Source organism: Carcharodon carcharias, chromosome 4 (genome assembly GCF_017639515.1).
Source record: "Carcharodon carcharias isolate sCarCar2 chromosome 4, sCarCar2.pri, whole genome shotgun sequence".
NCBI lineage: Eukaryota > Metazoa > Chordata > Chondrichthyes > Lamniformes > Lamnidae > Carcharodon > Carcharodon carcharias.
The window spans coordinates 137,016,673-137,033,359 of record NC_054470.1 but is presented as its reverse complement, the minus strand read 5'-3'; the positions used below and the strand labels follow the sequence as shown (position 1 = coordinate 137,033,359).

At 40.0% G+C, this 16,687-nt stretch overlaps 1 protein-coding gene across 2 annotated transcripts in view; it reads right to left on the bottom strand.

The window, feature by feature from the left end:
- The window catches only part of kiaa0825 (KIAA0825 ortholog), a 608,024-nt gene that overhangs the window by 257,299 nt on the left and 334,038 nt on the right, over window positions 1-16,687 (bottom strand). For both annotated transcript variants that reach the window (XM_041185961.1, XM_041185962.1), the window contains 3 exons: window positions 16,181-16,337; window positions 13,159-13,314; window positions 10,957-11,051 (listed from right to left, as the gene is read on the bottom strand). In XM_041185961.1, the coding sequence (XP_041041895.1) occupies window positions 10,957-11,051; window positions 13,159-13,314; window positions 16,181-16,337 (408 nt within the window). The remainder of the gene's footprint in view (window positions 1-10,956; window positions 11,052-13,158; window positions 13,315-16,180; window positions 16,338-16,687) is intronic.

The window sequence follows — 16,687 nt, the reverse complement described above, 5'->3', positions numbered from 1 at the left end:
GGGCGGGGGGGCCGGGGAGAGGAGGCTGAGCGTAGAAGTTCGCAGGTGCATGCAGGAAAAGCTCCCTGAGGCACAGAGCTGCCTCAGGGAGGTGAAGATTTATGAAAATTAAAAAGAAAGATTTAAAAAATGTTAACAACATGTCTCCTCATGTGACTCTGTCACATGAGCAGGGACATGTTAGAAATTAGTTTGAAATTTTTTTACTTTTGTTAATGACAGATTGAAACCGCATCCCACCTGTGGATGAGGTTTCGCAAAAAATCCAAAGGCAGTTTGGCTTTCTTGCCTGTCTGCCAGCAATAAGGTTGGACGGGCAGCGAAAAATTTAATTCAATTAGATCTTTAATAGCCTTAATAGACTTGTTAATTGTTGGCGGACGTGCTGCCAACCCCCCTGTGCACCTGCCGACGGAAAATTGCGTGCAAATGCGCGATGACTTCAGGATGCTCACCCGATGTCATCGCGCGTCATTTTATACTCGTTCGGTAAGGTGCACGCCTGCCTGATGAGCGCAATATTCTGGCCAGGGAGTCTGGAGAGAGGACAATTACATCTGTTAGAAATATAAATTATTCATATGGGTTACAGAATCAAAGAATTGTGTTGAAGTTAAAATAATTGTTTGCGCTTCTGTTTGAACCATCCCAAAGCATGCCATGTTGCCATAGAGATAGTGATTCAGATTCGAACGTTGGGTAGAAGCTTCTTTTGTTTACTTTATCTTTGTGTGTTTTCTGACAGAACCAAGCAGTTCAGTTGGGAACAGACAGAGGCTTCTGCAGTTTTGGTCTGGGGTAGTTGCAGTTCATTGAGTTGGGAGAACCAAAGAAAATAAATGTTAGTCAGTTAGGCCTCCCTCCAAAAAGTACTAACTTCATTATTCACAGTGTGGAATGCAGATGGGACTCTATTTCAGTTTGGATTCCGTGCGAGAAAAGCAGCTAGAAGATTTGCTCTGACTTTCAGCTAGCAGAAGAAATCTACAGTAGCCCTCACAAGAGCTTTGTGGCAGAAAGCAGTCAGCAGAGTTAGCTTGGAAGGCTGTGGGAAGGCAGTTGGGTATCTGCCAGCAACTCAAACATGGAGCTGGGGCATTTGCAGTCATGAGGCCTGTAAAGAAAAGATGGAGGCCAGCATAGCTAAAAATCCAATGGAAGGACCCCATGGAATCTTACCTTGGAAGATAGCTGAAACACTGAGGAGAATTAAAGTTAATTCTGGAGGGCTGTGGCATCACTTTGGTTTGGTCTCTGGGAGAAGTGATTGCACTTCCAAAGTTTTGTAAGATAAGGGAACTCTTAGGGGGAGGGATAAAGTAGAACTTTGTTTATAGCATAAGTTTTTATAAGCTATACTGATAGTGGTGCTTGCATTGTTCAATTTCTCTTTAAATACAATAAAGTTTGTTTTTGATTAAAAACATGAAATCTTGTGGTGTAGTTTTATCGCTTAATTGTGGGGTGTTTAGATTTATTCTTTAAATGCTAACAGTCCCTAACAAGATCATAACAGGAAAAGAGGTGGAGCAATACACATCCTCGGAGGAGGAAGAAGGGGCAATGGAGGACAGTGCCCATGCTTTGCGAGGCCTTACATAGGATGAGAACAGAGATCAATGCATTGAACAGAATGGCAGGGGAATGCAGGCTACTCTAATCCAAGAACATTTCTCCTAAGGGTGCTTTATCCCAGAAAGCACTTTGGTCTGATACTCAACTTCACATAAATAAGAAATCGCATCGATGCAGAGGTCTTCCGTTGTTTCCCATAATAAATGAGGCACAAGTTACCACTGGCCACACATTTATTATGAGCACAAACCTTTGTGTTGCTCTGCCACATCTTCCTTCTTTTATCTTGATTTCATCAAAGACTGGAAACAACACCATATCTGCTGTATTGAGTTCTCATTGTTTCACTCAAACTATGCGCAAGAGTATGCTCATGACTGTAGACCTGTGTGATAATTGTGAAGTTTGTAAGATTATGATGTTTTGGGACTGTATCTTTTGGTTAATAAGATGATTGCAGTTTGGGACTGTAGCTTTAAATGTAGGGTCGGCGATGGGGATCATATGGCCTGTGCTGGAGTCTGCTTGATCGGAAGCTTGGGCAGTTTAGTTGCTAGACATGAAGGGACTCAGTTTGTTTTACTGAGAGGGAGGAGAAAGGTATTTACACTTGGAAGCAACGGCAGCAGTTTCTAAGTCTATAATGAGTAGACGCTGAACCTTCCAAAGGTTAAAAGTATAAAGTTATAAACAGTTGTGCTGTAAACTATGTTACGAATGCCAGACTTACCTAAAAGTTGAGAACAGGAGTCGGGAACTCCAAGTCCCGAAAGACCTCGGAGTTTCCGTGCATGCAGAGACCAGGAGTGGGCTTCACATGTGCAGTGCTGCATTTCAATTTCTTTGGACCCAGCACGCTTTAGAGGAAAACAACAAAAAAACCCATGCCATGCTTCTGGAAGCAGAACGCATTGAAGACAAGTGTCCCAGGCAAAGGACAAGGAGAGGGCACAGAGGCAGATCTGTTAAGTTTAAGAAAAAGAGAGGAGCAGAGAAATAGGCTCCAAATGGGATATGGGCTGTGGTTAACAGACTTTAGGTGAAGAGGGCTCAGGAGAAGCCCTGAAGATCCAGGAAGGCAGCAGAATGCTGGTGACTCCATGCTGCGGGCCGTTGAGGGAAAACCGCTTTGGAGCAGTAGTGCTCTGCTCAGCGTGGCCAAAAAGCTGAAGTTTGCTTGTGATTTGGTGCTTGAATGCCAATTCAGGAATCTAGAGGAATTGAATCTTGGGAGACACGATTGAAACCCTGTGAGATGGGCCATTGTTGAGGCCATCTGAGTTGGAGTGACTTTTGGAGAGAATTTGAAGGTTAGATCCTCGAAGGTGAACACTTGAATCCCTCGTGAGAGAGACAGAGTTTCAGTGAGATTGGTTGACTCACAGTGTTACTGACATCTGCCAACGTCAATGCACAGTTGTGCGATAGTTCAGTCAGTGGGCGCATGCCAGAGCTGGCAGCGTGCCCGCCGACAATTAAAAGGCCTATTGCAACCATTAAGTTATCAATTGTCCTTAATTTTTCACTGCTCGTTCAACCTAAAGGTTGACGGGCAAGTGGAAAGGCCAAGCGGCCTTTGTGTTTTTTTGGAAACCACATCCACGGGGGAGATGAGGTTTCCAAAAGCAAATACAAGTGTAATTAAAACTTTAATTCTTGATTAAAAATATGTCCCTGCCCCTGTGACAGAGACACACGAGGGGACATGTTTTATTAAATTTTTCTGATGTTTAATAATTTTTTCAATATTTTCTTCATCTCCCTGTGGCAGCTCCGTGCCTCAGGGACATTATTCAGCATCTTTTGCATACATGTGCAAAGTTTACACTAGGCCTGCTCGCCCTCCTCCCCCCGCCCGCACAGGCAGCGCCAAGCGCTGCCACTTGCATATCATGCTGGGCGGGCATTAATTGGCCTGCCAGTGTGAAATCATGGTGCACTGTTGATCACGGGTGGCAGTTGGCTTCCCAACCACCCTCACCGATCCTGCACGCCAAGGCCAAAATTCTGCCCTATGTTTTTATGCTTAAATAAGGGCAATTATGAGGGCATGAAAGCTGAGCTGGCTAAAGTGAATTGGCAAATTAGGCTAAGGGATAGGTCAATAGAGATGCAGTGGCTAATATTTAAGGGAATATTTCAGAACGCACAGAATAGGTGCTTTTGAACCCATCAGAAAAAGTCCAAGGGACGGACACACCAAAAGTGGTTAAATAGAAAGGTTAAAGATAGTGTCAGACTTAAAGGAAAAGCATATAACTGTGAAAAGACATGTGGCTAGTCAGAAGATTGGACAGAATATAAGGAACAGCAAAGAACGATTAAAAGACCACTATGGAGGGAAAATTTAGAGTACGAGAGAAAGCTAGCCAGAAATACAAAAGCAGAGAGTAAGAGTTTCTATAAATATTATAAAAAGAAAAGAGTAAACAAAGTGAGCATTGGTCCTATAGAAAATGAATCTGGAGAAACGATAATGGAAAACAAGGGAAAACGTAGGGTAAATAAGATAAATAGGGTAAATGTGTGGCTCAAAGAGTGGTGTGGGAAAAGTGGGTTCTGATTCATAGGGTACTGGCACCAATATTGGGGAAGGAGAGAGCTATTCCATTGGGACAGGCTTCATTTGAACCATGTTGGGATTAGTGTCCTGGCAAATCGTATAACTAGGGTTGTAGATAGGATTTTAAACCAATTAGTTGTGGGGAGGGTTCAACTGAAGGGAAGTTTAAAAAATCAAAAAGCAACGCAAGTGTGACAGGAAGGTGCAGAAAATATAAGCAGAAGAATGCAACATAAATTAGAACCAGAAAGAGTAATAATGGTAAAAAGTCAAAGCTCAAGGCTCTTTGTCTGAATGCATGCAACAGGATAGATGAGTTGAAGGCACAAGTAGAAATAAATGGATATGGCTTGATAGCTATGACAGAGACGTGGTTGCAGGGTGACTAAAACTGGGAACTCAATATTCAAGTGTATCGGATGTTCTGGAAAAATAGGCAAAAAGGAAAAGGAGGTGGGGTGGCTTTATTAATAAAGGAAAGTATCCATGCAGTGGTATGTAGTGATATAGGTACAATAGATCGTGATGTGGAATCAGTTTGGGTGGAAATAAGGAATACCATGGCGAAGAAGTCAGGGGTAGGAGTCGTCTATAGACCCCCGAAGAGTTGCCTTACTGTCGGACAAAGTATAAATTGGGAAATAATGGAGACGTGTAAGAACAGCGCTACAATTGTCAAGGATGATTTTAATCTGAGGTAGCATTAATAAGGTGGTAACATGCTTAAGCATCCTCTAGGAGGTAGCGATCACAGCATAGCAGAATTTGAAATTCAGTTTGAGGGCGAGCAACTCGGGTCTCAAACTAGCGTCCTCAGCTTAAATAAGGCCAATTATAGAGGTATGAAGAAAGAGTTGTCTATAGCAGGCTGGGAAAATAGACTAAGGGGAAGGTCAGTGGATGAACTGTGGCAGACATTTAAGCAGATATTTCATAATGCTCAGTAAAAATTTATCCCAGTCAAAAAGAAGGACTCGATGAGAAGGATGAACCACCCGTTGTTAACAAAGGTGGTCAAGGAGAGTATCTAATCAAAAACTAAGGCGTACAAAGCGGCCAAAAATAGTGGTAGGCCAGAGGATTGAGAATTTTTTAGGAACCAGCAGCGGATGACTAAAAAGCTAATAAAGAGGGGGAAAATTGATTATGAAAGTAAATTGGCAAGAAATATAAAAACAAACAGCAAGAGCTTCTATGGGTATATAAAAAAGGAATTGCTAAAGTGAGCGTGGGACCCTCAGAGTATGAGACTGGAGAATTGATAATGGGGAACAGGGAAATGGCAGATAATTTAAACCATTATTTTGCATTGGTCTTCACGGTGGAGGACACTATAAACATCCCAAAGATATCAGATAAGCAAGGAGCCAATGGGAGGAAAGATCTTGTAAAAGTCTCTATCACGAGGGACAAAGTATTTGACAAACTAATGGGACTAAAGGCAGACAAGTCGCCAGGACCTGATGGCCTGCATCCTAGGGTTTTAAAGGAAGTGGCTGCAGAGATAGCATAGGCATTGGTCGAAATATTCCAAAACTCACTGGGTTCCAGTAGGGTCCCAGCAGATTGGAAACCCGCTAATGTGATGTCCATATTAAGAAGGGAGGGGGACAAAAAGCAGGAAGTTAGAGGCCAGTCAGCCTAACATCTGTCATTCAGAAAATGCTAAAGTCCATTATTAAGGAAGAAACAGCAGGACATTTAGAAAAGATTAAAGCAATCAAACAGAGTCAATGTGGTTTTATAAAAGGAAAATCATGTTTGACAAATTTGCTAGAGTTCTTTGAGGATAATAATAAGCAGAGTTGATAAAGGGGAACTGGTAGATATAGTGTATTTGGATTTCCAGAAGGCATTCGATAAGGTGCCACATAAAAGGTTATTGCACAAAAAAGGAGCTCACGGTATCGGGGTAATGTATTAGCACGGATTGAGGGTTGGTTAACACACAGAAGACAGAGAGTCGGGATTAATGGGTCTTTTTCAGGTTGGAAAGACATAACTAGTGGAGTGCCACAAGGATCAGTCCTCGGGCCTCAATTATTTACTATCTACATTAATGACTTGGAGGAGGGGGCAGAATGTAATGCATCCAGGTTTTCTGATTATACAAAAATAGGTGGGAGGGCATGTGGTGATGAGGCATAAGGAATCTGCAAGGGGATATAGACAGGTTGAGTGAATGGGCAAAAACTTGGTAAATGGAGTTTAACGTAACAAAGTGTGATGTCATGCACTTTGGTAGGAAAAATGAAAAGGCAGACTATTATTTAAATGGAGAGAGACTCCAAAAAAGTGCAGCTCAGAGGGATCTGGGTGTTATTGTGCATGAAACACAAAAAGTTACCATGCAGGTGCAGCAAGTAATTAAGAAGGTAAATGGAATTTTGGCCCATATTGCTAGGGGGCTGTAGTTTAAAAATAGGGAAGTCTTGTTACAACTGTACAGGGTGTTGGTGAGATCGCACCTGGAGTACTGTGTACAGTTTTGGTCCCCATATTTAAGAAAGGATATACTGGCATTGGAGGCAGTTCAAAAGAGATTCACTAGGCTGATTCCTGGGATGAAGGGGTTGACTTCTCAAGAATGGCTAAACAGGTTAGGCTTTTATTCATTGGAGTTTAGAAGAATGAGGGATAATCTTATTGAAATGTACAAGATTCTGAGTGGTTTTGATTGGGTAGATGTTGAGAAGATGTTTTCACTGGTGGGGGGATCTCGAACTAGGGGACATAGTTACAGAATAAGGGGGCACTTATTTAAAACTGAGATGCGAAGGAATTTCTTCTTGCAGAGGGTAGTGAATGTGTGGAATTCTCTATCCCAGAGAGTTGTGGAGGCTCGATCACTGAAAGGATTTAAAGAGATGGTAGATAGATTTTTAAAATATCGGGGAGTTGAGAGCTATGAGGAGCTGGCACAAAAGAGGAGTTGAGGCGTGGGGCTGATCAGCCATAATCTTATTAAATGGTGGGGCAGGCTTGAGGGGCCAAATGGCCTACTCCTGCTCCTATTTCTTATGTTCTTAATGAGATGGCAGATAAATTGAACAGCTATGTTGCATCAGTTTTTACTATAGGGGATAAAAGTAACAGCCCAGGAGCAGCTATAAACCAGGAAATGGAAAAGAGGGAGGAACTCAGGAAAATTACAATTACCAGAGAAGTAGTACTGAGTAAATTGTTGGAGCTGCGGGTGGACAAGAGCCCAGGTCCTGATGGACTTCATCCTAGGGTCTTAAAAGAGGTGTCTGGTGAGATAGTTGGTGCATTGGTTTTAATTTTCCAAAACTCCCTGGATTTGGGAAGGTCCTATTAGATTGGAAGATAGCAAATGTAGCTCCATTATTCAAAAAGGGAAGTAGACAGAAAGCGGGAAACTACAGGCCAGTTAGCCTAACATTGGTCGCAGGGAAAATGTTAGAAGCTATTATTAAAGAAGTTAGAGCAGGGCACTTGGATAAGCTTAAGGTCATCAGGCAGAGTCAACATAGTTTTGTGAAAGGGAAATCGTGTTTAACCAACTTATTGGAGTTCTTTAAGAAAGTAACATGTGCTGTGGATAAAGGGGATGTACTGTGCTTAGATTTCCAGGCGGCTTTTGATAAAATGCCATATCAAAGGTTATTGCAGAAAATAAAAGCTCATGGTATAGAGGGTAACATATTGACATGGATAGAAGATTGGCTGGCTAACAGGAAGTAGGTATAAATGGGTCTTTTTCAGGTTGGCAAGACGTAATGAGTGGTGTGCCACAGGGATCAGTGCTGGGACCTCAACTATTTACAATTTATATAAATGACTTGGATGAAGGGATGGATGCCAAATTTGCTGATAACACAAAGACAGGTAGGGAAGTAAGTTGTGAAGAGGACATAAGGAGGCTACAAAAAGATATAGATAGGTTAAGTGGGTGGGCAAAGGTCTGGAAAATGGAGTATAAGGCGGTAAATTGGGAAATTTTCCATTTTGGCAGGAAGAATAAAAGAGAAATATTTTATCTAAATGGTGAGAGATTGCAAAGCTCTGAGGTACAGAGGAATCTGGGTGTCCTAGTGCAAGAAAGGCTAGTATTCAGGTACAACAATTAATTAGAAAAGCTGATATAATGTTATGATTTATTGCAAGGGGAATTGAATACAAAAGTAGGGAGTTATACAGGGCACTTCACTTGTACAGGGCACTTGTGAGACCACATTTGGAGTGTTATAAGACCATAAGACATAGGAGCAGATATTAGGCCATTCGGCCCATTGAGTGTGCTCCGCCATTCAATCATGGCTGATAAGTTTCTCAACCCCATTCTCCCGCCTCCTCCCCGTAACCTTTGATCCCCTTACCAATCAAGAACCTATTTATCTCGGTCTTAAATACACTCAATGACCTGGCCTCCACAGCCTTCTGTGGCAATGAGTTCCATAGATTTACCACTCTCTGGCTAAAGAAGTTTCTCCTCATCTCTGTTCCAAAAGGTCTTCCCTTTACTCTGAGGCTGTGCCCTGGGGTCCTAGTCTCTCCTACTAATGGAAACATCTTCCCCACGTCCGCTCTTCCTATGTACGGTATTATTTAAGGAAGGATGCAAATGCGTTGGAAGCGGTTCAGAGAAGGTTTATCAGACAAATACCCGGAATGGGTGGGCTCTCTTATGAGGAATGGTTGGACAGGCTAGGCTTGTATCTGCTGGAGTTTAGACGAGTAAGAGGCCACTTGATTGAAACGAATAAGATCCTGAGGGGTTTTGACAGGGTGGATGTGGAGAGGACGTTTCCTCTAAGATAGAGGTGAGGTGAGTTTTTTCACTCAGAGGATTGTGAGTCTTTGTAACTCTCTTCCTGAAAAGGTGGTGGAAGCAGAGTCTTTGTATATTTTTAAGGCAGAGGTGGATAGATTCTTGGTAAACAAGGGGGTAATAGGTTATCGGGGGTAGGTGGGGTGCAGATTTCAGGTTACTTTCAGATCAGTCATGACCTTATTAAATGGCGGAGCAGACTCGAGGGGCTGAATGGCCTACTCCTGCTCCTTGTTCGTACGTTCGCAAGAAAGTTGGAATCAAGGATAATTAATTAGCTTTGCTACTTAGATATAAAGCTAATGTGTTTCCTGTTGCCTTGGGGAAGAGGAAGCCATTTTGAATCAGGTTACAGGCTTTCCTATAAATCCAGGAATACCACAGACAGAGAGCAATTGGAGTTTGGTCTTGTGTGGTGTGCAGTAAACAGAGAGGTAGACAGCAAGAAGTAGAATCAGCCAAGCCTGCACCTGAAGCAGAAAAAATGTTGACTCTATTGTTCACCACACAGAATGCAAGTGGGAGCTCGTAGTCAGATTGAAGACCAAGTTCATGAGCAGTTAAAGGAGGCTGAAAGATTTGCCTAGCTTGGAGCCAGAGGAAGAGATTTACAGTGCAATCCTCAAAGGATTAGAAGTTACCTGACTGGGAAAGTAAAAAGGAAGCAACCCATTGGAAATTTGAGCAATTGTGAACTGTTTGCGATAATAACTGTAATTCTGTGGGGAGTGCAATGTGTGATAAGTAAAAAGGAGCTGCATATATTATAGCTTAAAGTATAAGTTACCTACAAAAGAAAAAAGTCTTTAGTTAATGGTGTTTTTAGTCATTTGATACAGTAAAAGTTTTAAAATATGAAACTGGGCATGTTATTCTTTCAGCTGTTAACTGGAAATTATAAAAGTTATCAATCTCTAAGGAGATCATTACACCTTTAGCCCTGTCATCGAGGCGCAGGGTTGCAATCACCTTATCAGTTCGCAGAAGGTCATTGAAGGTTTGCAGTATTGTGTCCAGGTCCTGCTCACCAAGCTGTGACTACTCACATTCTCTGGGACCCCAGCCATGCCTCCTTGATCTGTCTGGCTAGCCTTCTCCTGCCGCTCTCTCATTTTAGTCCTTATTCAGGTATAGACAGCACCAGATCCGTTTGTCAATAATATGATATTCATCTTCTGAGTCAAAAGTGTTTGTGACACTAACACAGGTCCCATGGCGATTTCCTCTACATAATCTTGAATATGTTTTTTCTCTTTCACTATTATTACAAAATAATATTTCCAATCTTTTATCGCGTTATTATGAAAGTCTTATACAAATAGAATGTGCATAGTTCCTCAATCAAGGGGAGAATACTGCCATTTTTCAAAAAAGAAACTTAGCTGTATTATTGTTGAATTTCCACCTGGATTAGTACTAATGCCAGGAAAAGGAAAAATATAAAGCCTTATGAATTCTACGGAAGTTAATGAGTATGGTAGAAAGGAACAGAGAGTAAAATTGATTTTACTGCAGATGCATATCAAATATGTGTCTTCCTTTAGATATCATCCAGTATGTACTATGCATTGTATGAACAAAGAATGCAATGTGGATCATAAACATCAGCTAACTACAAACTCGGCAAATCAGAAACTAAAACACAAGAAGCAACCATTTCCAGTAAAATGGAAAGGGAGAACACAAAACACATAAATACATTTGTTTTAATGTAAAATTAAGAAAATAAAGCAAAATTAAAGTTCTGGGCAAGTGAAGTATCAAAGAACTTTTAAATTGTACATATTTCTAATTTTCCTTAATTAAAGCATGAATTAATAGCCTACATTCAGAAAAAACAGAGTACAAGTGCATTTGTTTGCTAACATTTTGTTGCTGAATCATGTTTTTATGATCAGATTTATGAAATAGTTCTGCTGCACAAATCACACAAGCATTTATTTCTTGGAAAAATGCCACATGAGTATGTGTAATAAAATAATGTAAAAACTGAACATGACAGTCAGTTCTGAAAATAAGCTATTACCTGTTTGCTAGCAGTGCCCTGAAGGTCAATTGACTCAGTCCCAGATTACTCTGCAGCACTTTTGACCAATCCCAATTCCACTCTGTTATAGCTGACTGTTGATAAATGAAAATAAGGTATTGTTAGTTATTAATCTGATATAATATGATCAGTAAATTACAGCTCCAGCTGTGATGGCCTAAATAAAGAGGAGGAGGTCTTGAACATGGGCTGAGACAGAAAATATTAATCAAGCACACAGAAAAGACTTTTATTCCAAAAAGATGACAATTAATTTATAAATTAATTTGGGTATGTACTCATTTCTTATTAAAAAGCTAAATCAATTTTGTTGCTGCTGTTCTTTCAGGCCACAATGTTATTTTTCCCACCCACTTTTACAGGCAGTCTCCACATGAGATTTTTTTCAAATCACATTGATGCAAGTAATTCTGTGGATAAAATAAACAGTAATAAGCAAAATTCAGAGAAAAGTTGGGCTCAACAGTATTGATTATGTGCGAATTAACTGTACTATGAGCCCAGAGGGGAGCTATACTCCAAAAAAATTTGAAATGAAGGATTTGTTCTACAGCATTGTAGTGGGTTGAACATAGCATTCTATGGGAGTGTAGGATTAATTAATTTACCTCTTGCATTTACAATAGAAATCTGCAACCACAAAAACTGAATGTCAAAAAATAGGGTTCTAAAAATCACTGGCTCTGCTTTACTGGTATATGTGCAGTGGAGCAGGTGCAAGTGACTACTTCTGACCACATAAGTATGCATATCTAGGGTATCTGCTACATGAGCAGGAGAGAGGGGGGTGGTGTATAAGGGAACAAATATGGTACTGCTTGGGGTGTGGGCAGAGGGAGAAGTGCTGCTAGCATATATCCCAAAGGTGCTGGCCTCCATGAAGATTAGCCCCATTTTATAAGACAGCTGATCAAAACTTTAAATTACCCCATAACGGAAGCCTTTCAGATCATGACCCTTGCTGTGAAATCCCAGTGAACACAACTTCCACCCCATAACTGACCTATATGCTGGGCTCAATTAGTATCTAGGTCACAGCCAACAGTGACAAATTTCGTGATGTGGGAAATCTTTTTCCTCAGCCCCACACTCTTGTAAATCATGAATCTTCTTTGGGGCAGGCAGAAATTCCACGCATGTCCAAATCAATCTGTTGGTACTCACAGCCTCTGTTGGTGCTCAACATGTCCTAGTCCTAATGTAATTTTCACCGAGCACGCCACACTTCGAAGTGATATGCTAACCTTGTGCCTCTGTCTTTTCACAGATACTTTATTAGTAATCTTTTTTTCAAAACGTTAATGTACTAAGTTACAACCTGTTTTAAATTTGGCTCAATACCGCAGGCACAAAAAAGTAGTTATTAGTTTGATTTCCTGGACTGTGAGTTATCAAAGTTGCCAAACCACTGTTGGAAATTCCTGGCCAGGTCACTAAATGGCACACGAAGGCAAAATTTGGTGGGCATAGATAGCTTGCCTCTATGAAAATACATTTTCTCTCAGCTGATGAGAAAATGGCTTTAGGAGCTGTCATAAGGAAGTCCTAAGCTCAGGCCTACCATCCTTCTGGTTGAAGGAGGTTATATGATGGCAAGCATCTATAGATAATCGAGGAACTTAAATGGAAATAAAAATACAATAAATGGTAATTTTAATCATTTAATTTCAAATATTATAAAAACAAAAAGGCTTAATACAAATTAATGGTAAAATCAGATAAATAATCAATATCAGAAATGGAAATATAGTTTAGTATTTATTTATATAGGCTTTAGTTCTATGTTTTTAAATAATAGACAACAGAAGTTGAGCACCAATAGGCATTACCATGGAGTAGGGAGAACGCAAATTAGATTTTCTACTCCATTTACTTCCTATGTGGAGAGACACTAGAAGGAGGAACTGTTATCTATTTACAGAATGGAGAGAAAATTAGTTAGAATGTTCTGTCTAGATGGTACTTTAATGTCTCATTGATGATAACTGAAAGGGAAGTTATCAGAGATCTGTGAACAGATCTGGCATCATACTTCAGGGAGGCTTGGCAGACATGAGGCAAAGAAGATATGGCATGAAAATCACAGATATATTTTTTAAAATCTTGTTAAAACAATAAATTAAAAAATCAATAAGAATAATGCACATTTTAATTCTACTGTGTTTTTATTGTGAAATTTACCTGGCTAAAGTTACTGGAACCAATATGGTTAAAAACATGCAAAGGGTTAAACATCAAAGGTTGCTGAAAACCGTGCAAAGTAAGTTGCCAAGGCTTTTGTGGGACCCCTTTCTCATCTGAAAAACGTTGAGAATAAATTTGTTCCTTCAACCAATCCTAAAGATGGAATAGAGAAAATATTAACACTCAGCAAAAAAAACCAGTGGAACAAACTTTAATTGCAAACAAATCTGTCTTAAGTCTAATGCTTTTCAAAGGTTTTAAAAAAAATTCAGTAAATTAATTACTTAATATAACGTTATCAGTATTCTAGTATTACTATTGCCAATAAGTTTAAAACATAAGCTCCTCAGTCTTGACAGAGAAGAAAGGGAGAGAGAGAAGGGGAAGAGCAGGAAGAGGGGTCCCGCGCTTGCAAAACTCAAAACACAGTGTTCAACATTAGATGTGATTCCGCAATTGGACAACATTTGCTAAATAATCCTTAGTGTGATAAGAATTATGCTGACCACCAATTTAGAATTGTCAGTCGGCCTCGCAGTGTGGCACATTTGCGTGTACTGGAAGTAACGTATATTAGTACACAGGGCCTCATTCTTTACAGACAGAAAGAACATGTACACACATTGCACCTGTTACAGCGAAACAAAATAAGTGACAGTCATTTGCTGACTATTTCCTCAGGGCAATGCCTTGACCAATCAGGTTCAAGCTGCCTCGTTTAACTCTCAAACAATGTTTGGCAGTTAACTGTCAGTCACTATCACTGGTGGATTCTCCATGGCAACACCTCAATCAATCAGATTCCACTTGGCAACCAAAAAGCACTCTCTTCATGTGCAGTATAAATTGTTGTTTTCCCCTTATGTTGGCATTCTTGTGAAGTGTCCTGTTGAATGCAAGACAAAAAGCTTCGACATGTCTCTTTTTCAGCAATACTTAAATTCACAGTTATTTTCAAAGGGGAAAGAAAGCTTGGTGTTATTGTAAGTTAAATCCAAATCTTATGTCTCCTGGATGAGGGTACAAATCAACCTGACACTATGGTGTCAAAGCCTTCTGTTCAAAAGTGTTCCAAGTGAAATTATTTTAGATTGTTTTATACCTATATTAATATGCCGGGTGCCTTGCTGCCACTTGATAGTCGATGGCCCATTTTACTAACAATTGACCATTATACTTGCACAAAATAATGAAGTTTCTCCAAAGTGGTGAATCCTGTGTGTGCATTCTTTGAATGGCACTTACTCCGATGTCAAGCTGACTGCTTAGCTCACCCGAAAGATCTAAAATTGCTGTCTGCAGCCAAGCCTAAAATCTGCCACCAATGGATCAGCCAAAAAGATCTTTCAGCGCATGTCTGCTATTGGAGGCAACCTTTTTAGTTTGGAGCTAATGCGATCAATGGACAGGGCAAAGGGCACATTTACTCTACACCAAAAAGGATAGCTTCTGCAGAGATCTTTGGCAGCAGCTTGCCCACAATAACAACATAAACAGAGCACAAGCTTGACATTTGAAGAAGAAATAACCATGTTTCTGGCTACTGAAAGCTGAATTTGCCCGAACAGATTGGTGGCTGACAACTATGTGTATCAATATTACAAAACATGACTTCAAAACAAGTGCATGTGCAGTGCAGAACTATACATTGTAGAACCTGCCTTACAATATAAACAAGAGAGTTTCTATTAAGCCAGGTTCTGAGAATCAGTATTGCAGAACTACATGCTGAAAAATTTCTGAAATATAAATGTACCATACTCTCTGCCTCGTGAGAAAGTACATCAGGGATCATGGTTTTTCAGTTTTACAGTGGATCATTACTGGAATGTGCAGTTTCTCCCTCAGTTAACTTTTGTTTCATAGCAGAACGAACCCATGTGAATTGGCAATCCAGAATAAAACAGGTTCCTATCTGATTTGTGCAATGAGTTGCTCTTTGCAAATACACACAAGAGCAGAGAATTCCCTGAATAAAGGGTGAAGTTATGTTGGTCCAGACTGACTTCTGTGTAGTCTTGTAAATGTGATCTTATTTCAACTGCAGTAAATTTAAATCAAACTGTCTCAGTGATAAGATTTTAAAAAATGCAAATGGAAAAACAATGTGACAAAATTTTATTGCTAATATAATTTAGTCATAATAATACAGAAAGCATGTTACAGTGGATAACAAAATTACAAGTCAGATATATGTAAATTAAACTAATTAAATGCTATTAGAAAAACTGTACATATAAATAAGATTATGGGGAGAATTTTCTCTCCGTCGGGAGAGGGGGGGAGTTGGGCAGGAGCAGGTGGGCGTGCAGCCGATCGCTGCCTGCAATTGGCTGTGCACCGCCATTTTACATGGGTCGGCCAATTAAGGCCTGCTCAGCACAGACCTGCCTCAGGGAGATTAGTTTGATTTTTAAATATGTTTAATAAAGAAAAAAAAAAATTAAGACATGTCCCCTCATGTGACAGTGTCACATGAGCTGGGACATGTCAATGAATTTTATTAAAAACTTTTATTAAACTTTAAAAATTTTCATGAAACCTTATCCCGCCTGTGGATGAGGTTTCATAATAAATGCGAAGGCCGCCTGGGCTCTTTGCCTGCCCACCAACCTTAAGGTTGGACAGGCAGCTCAGTTAATTATTTTAATTAGCATTAAAAAGCCTTAAGAGACGTTTGACTGTTCGGCAGGCGCGCAGTGGAGTTGGCTGCAAGCCCACAAACTGAGGATCTGAATGACAGGCGGTAACATTGGGATGCACGCTCGACGCCACTGCACGTCATTTTACACGTCAGCGAGCATGGCCCTATATGTTTCAAAAATATATATGTAATTATATATAAGATCTATTTTGAACAATGTTCAAGAAAAAAAATATTGTTTACAACTTTTTTTTATTATTCTGATTTTCTACTGACTAAAAGGAGTTTTGCTTTCTTGACTAACCCTTAGCTGATAGCAGACGCTGCCTCAGGCCAAAACACATTTAATTGCTTGGTAAAAGTCCGTTTCCCTACCTCATTGAGTTGGATGATGTGATAAATTTGCCTCAGGTATTCACTACCACCTGGCTGGTGGCAGATATCCAGGAGTATCATGCTCATTTTCTGCTTAGTCAATTCAGAAAAACTGCCTTTCTCCTGTGCAAAGCAACCTCCGTCTGTGAGAAATGTACTGCAACAGCAGGGGCAAAAAACAATTATTTCATGCACATTTAAGATTCATGAAAATATTGCAACTTTAAATTTCTTCTCTTAAAAATAATTGATTAACTGTAATAAAGTTAATGCCGCCGTGAAAGGTTCTTTGAAATTTGTTCAAAAGTACGTATAAGAGGCTCCAGGTGTTAGTTCCCTTGTATCTCATTAAAATTCCTGCAACTTTTATATATTGTATTAACATGAGCAAAAAACAGTTAGACTTAATACTAATTTTATTGAGGTGGCTTACAAACAGGTGAGTTTCATTGACAGTGTAAATTTCCCTAATTATAATTCAGCTTTTGATACCACATTCTGATCTTC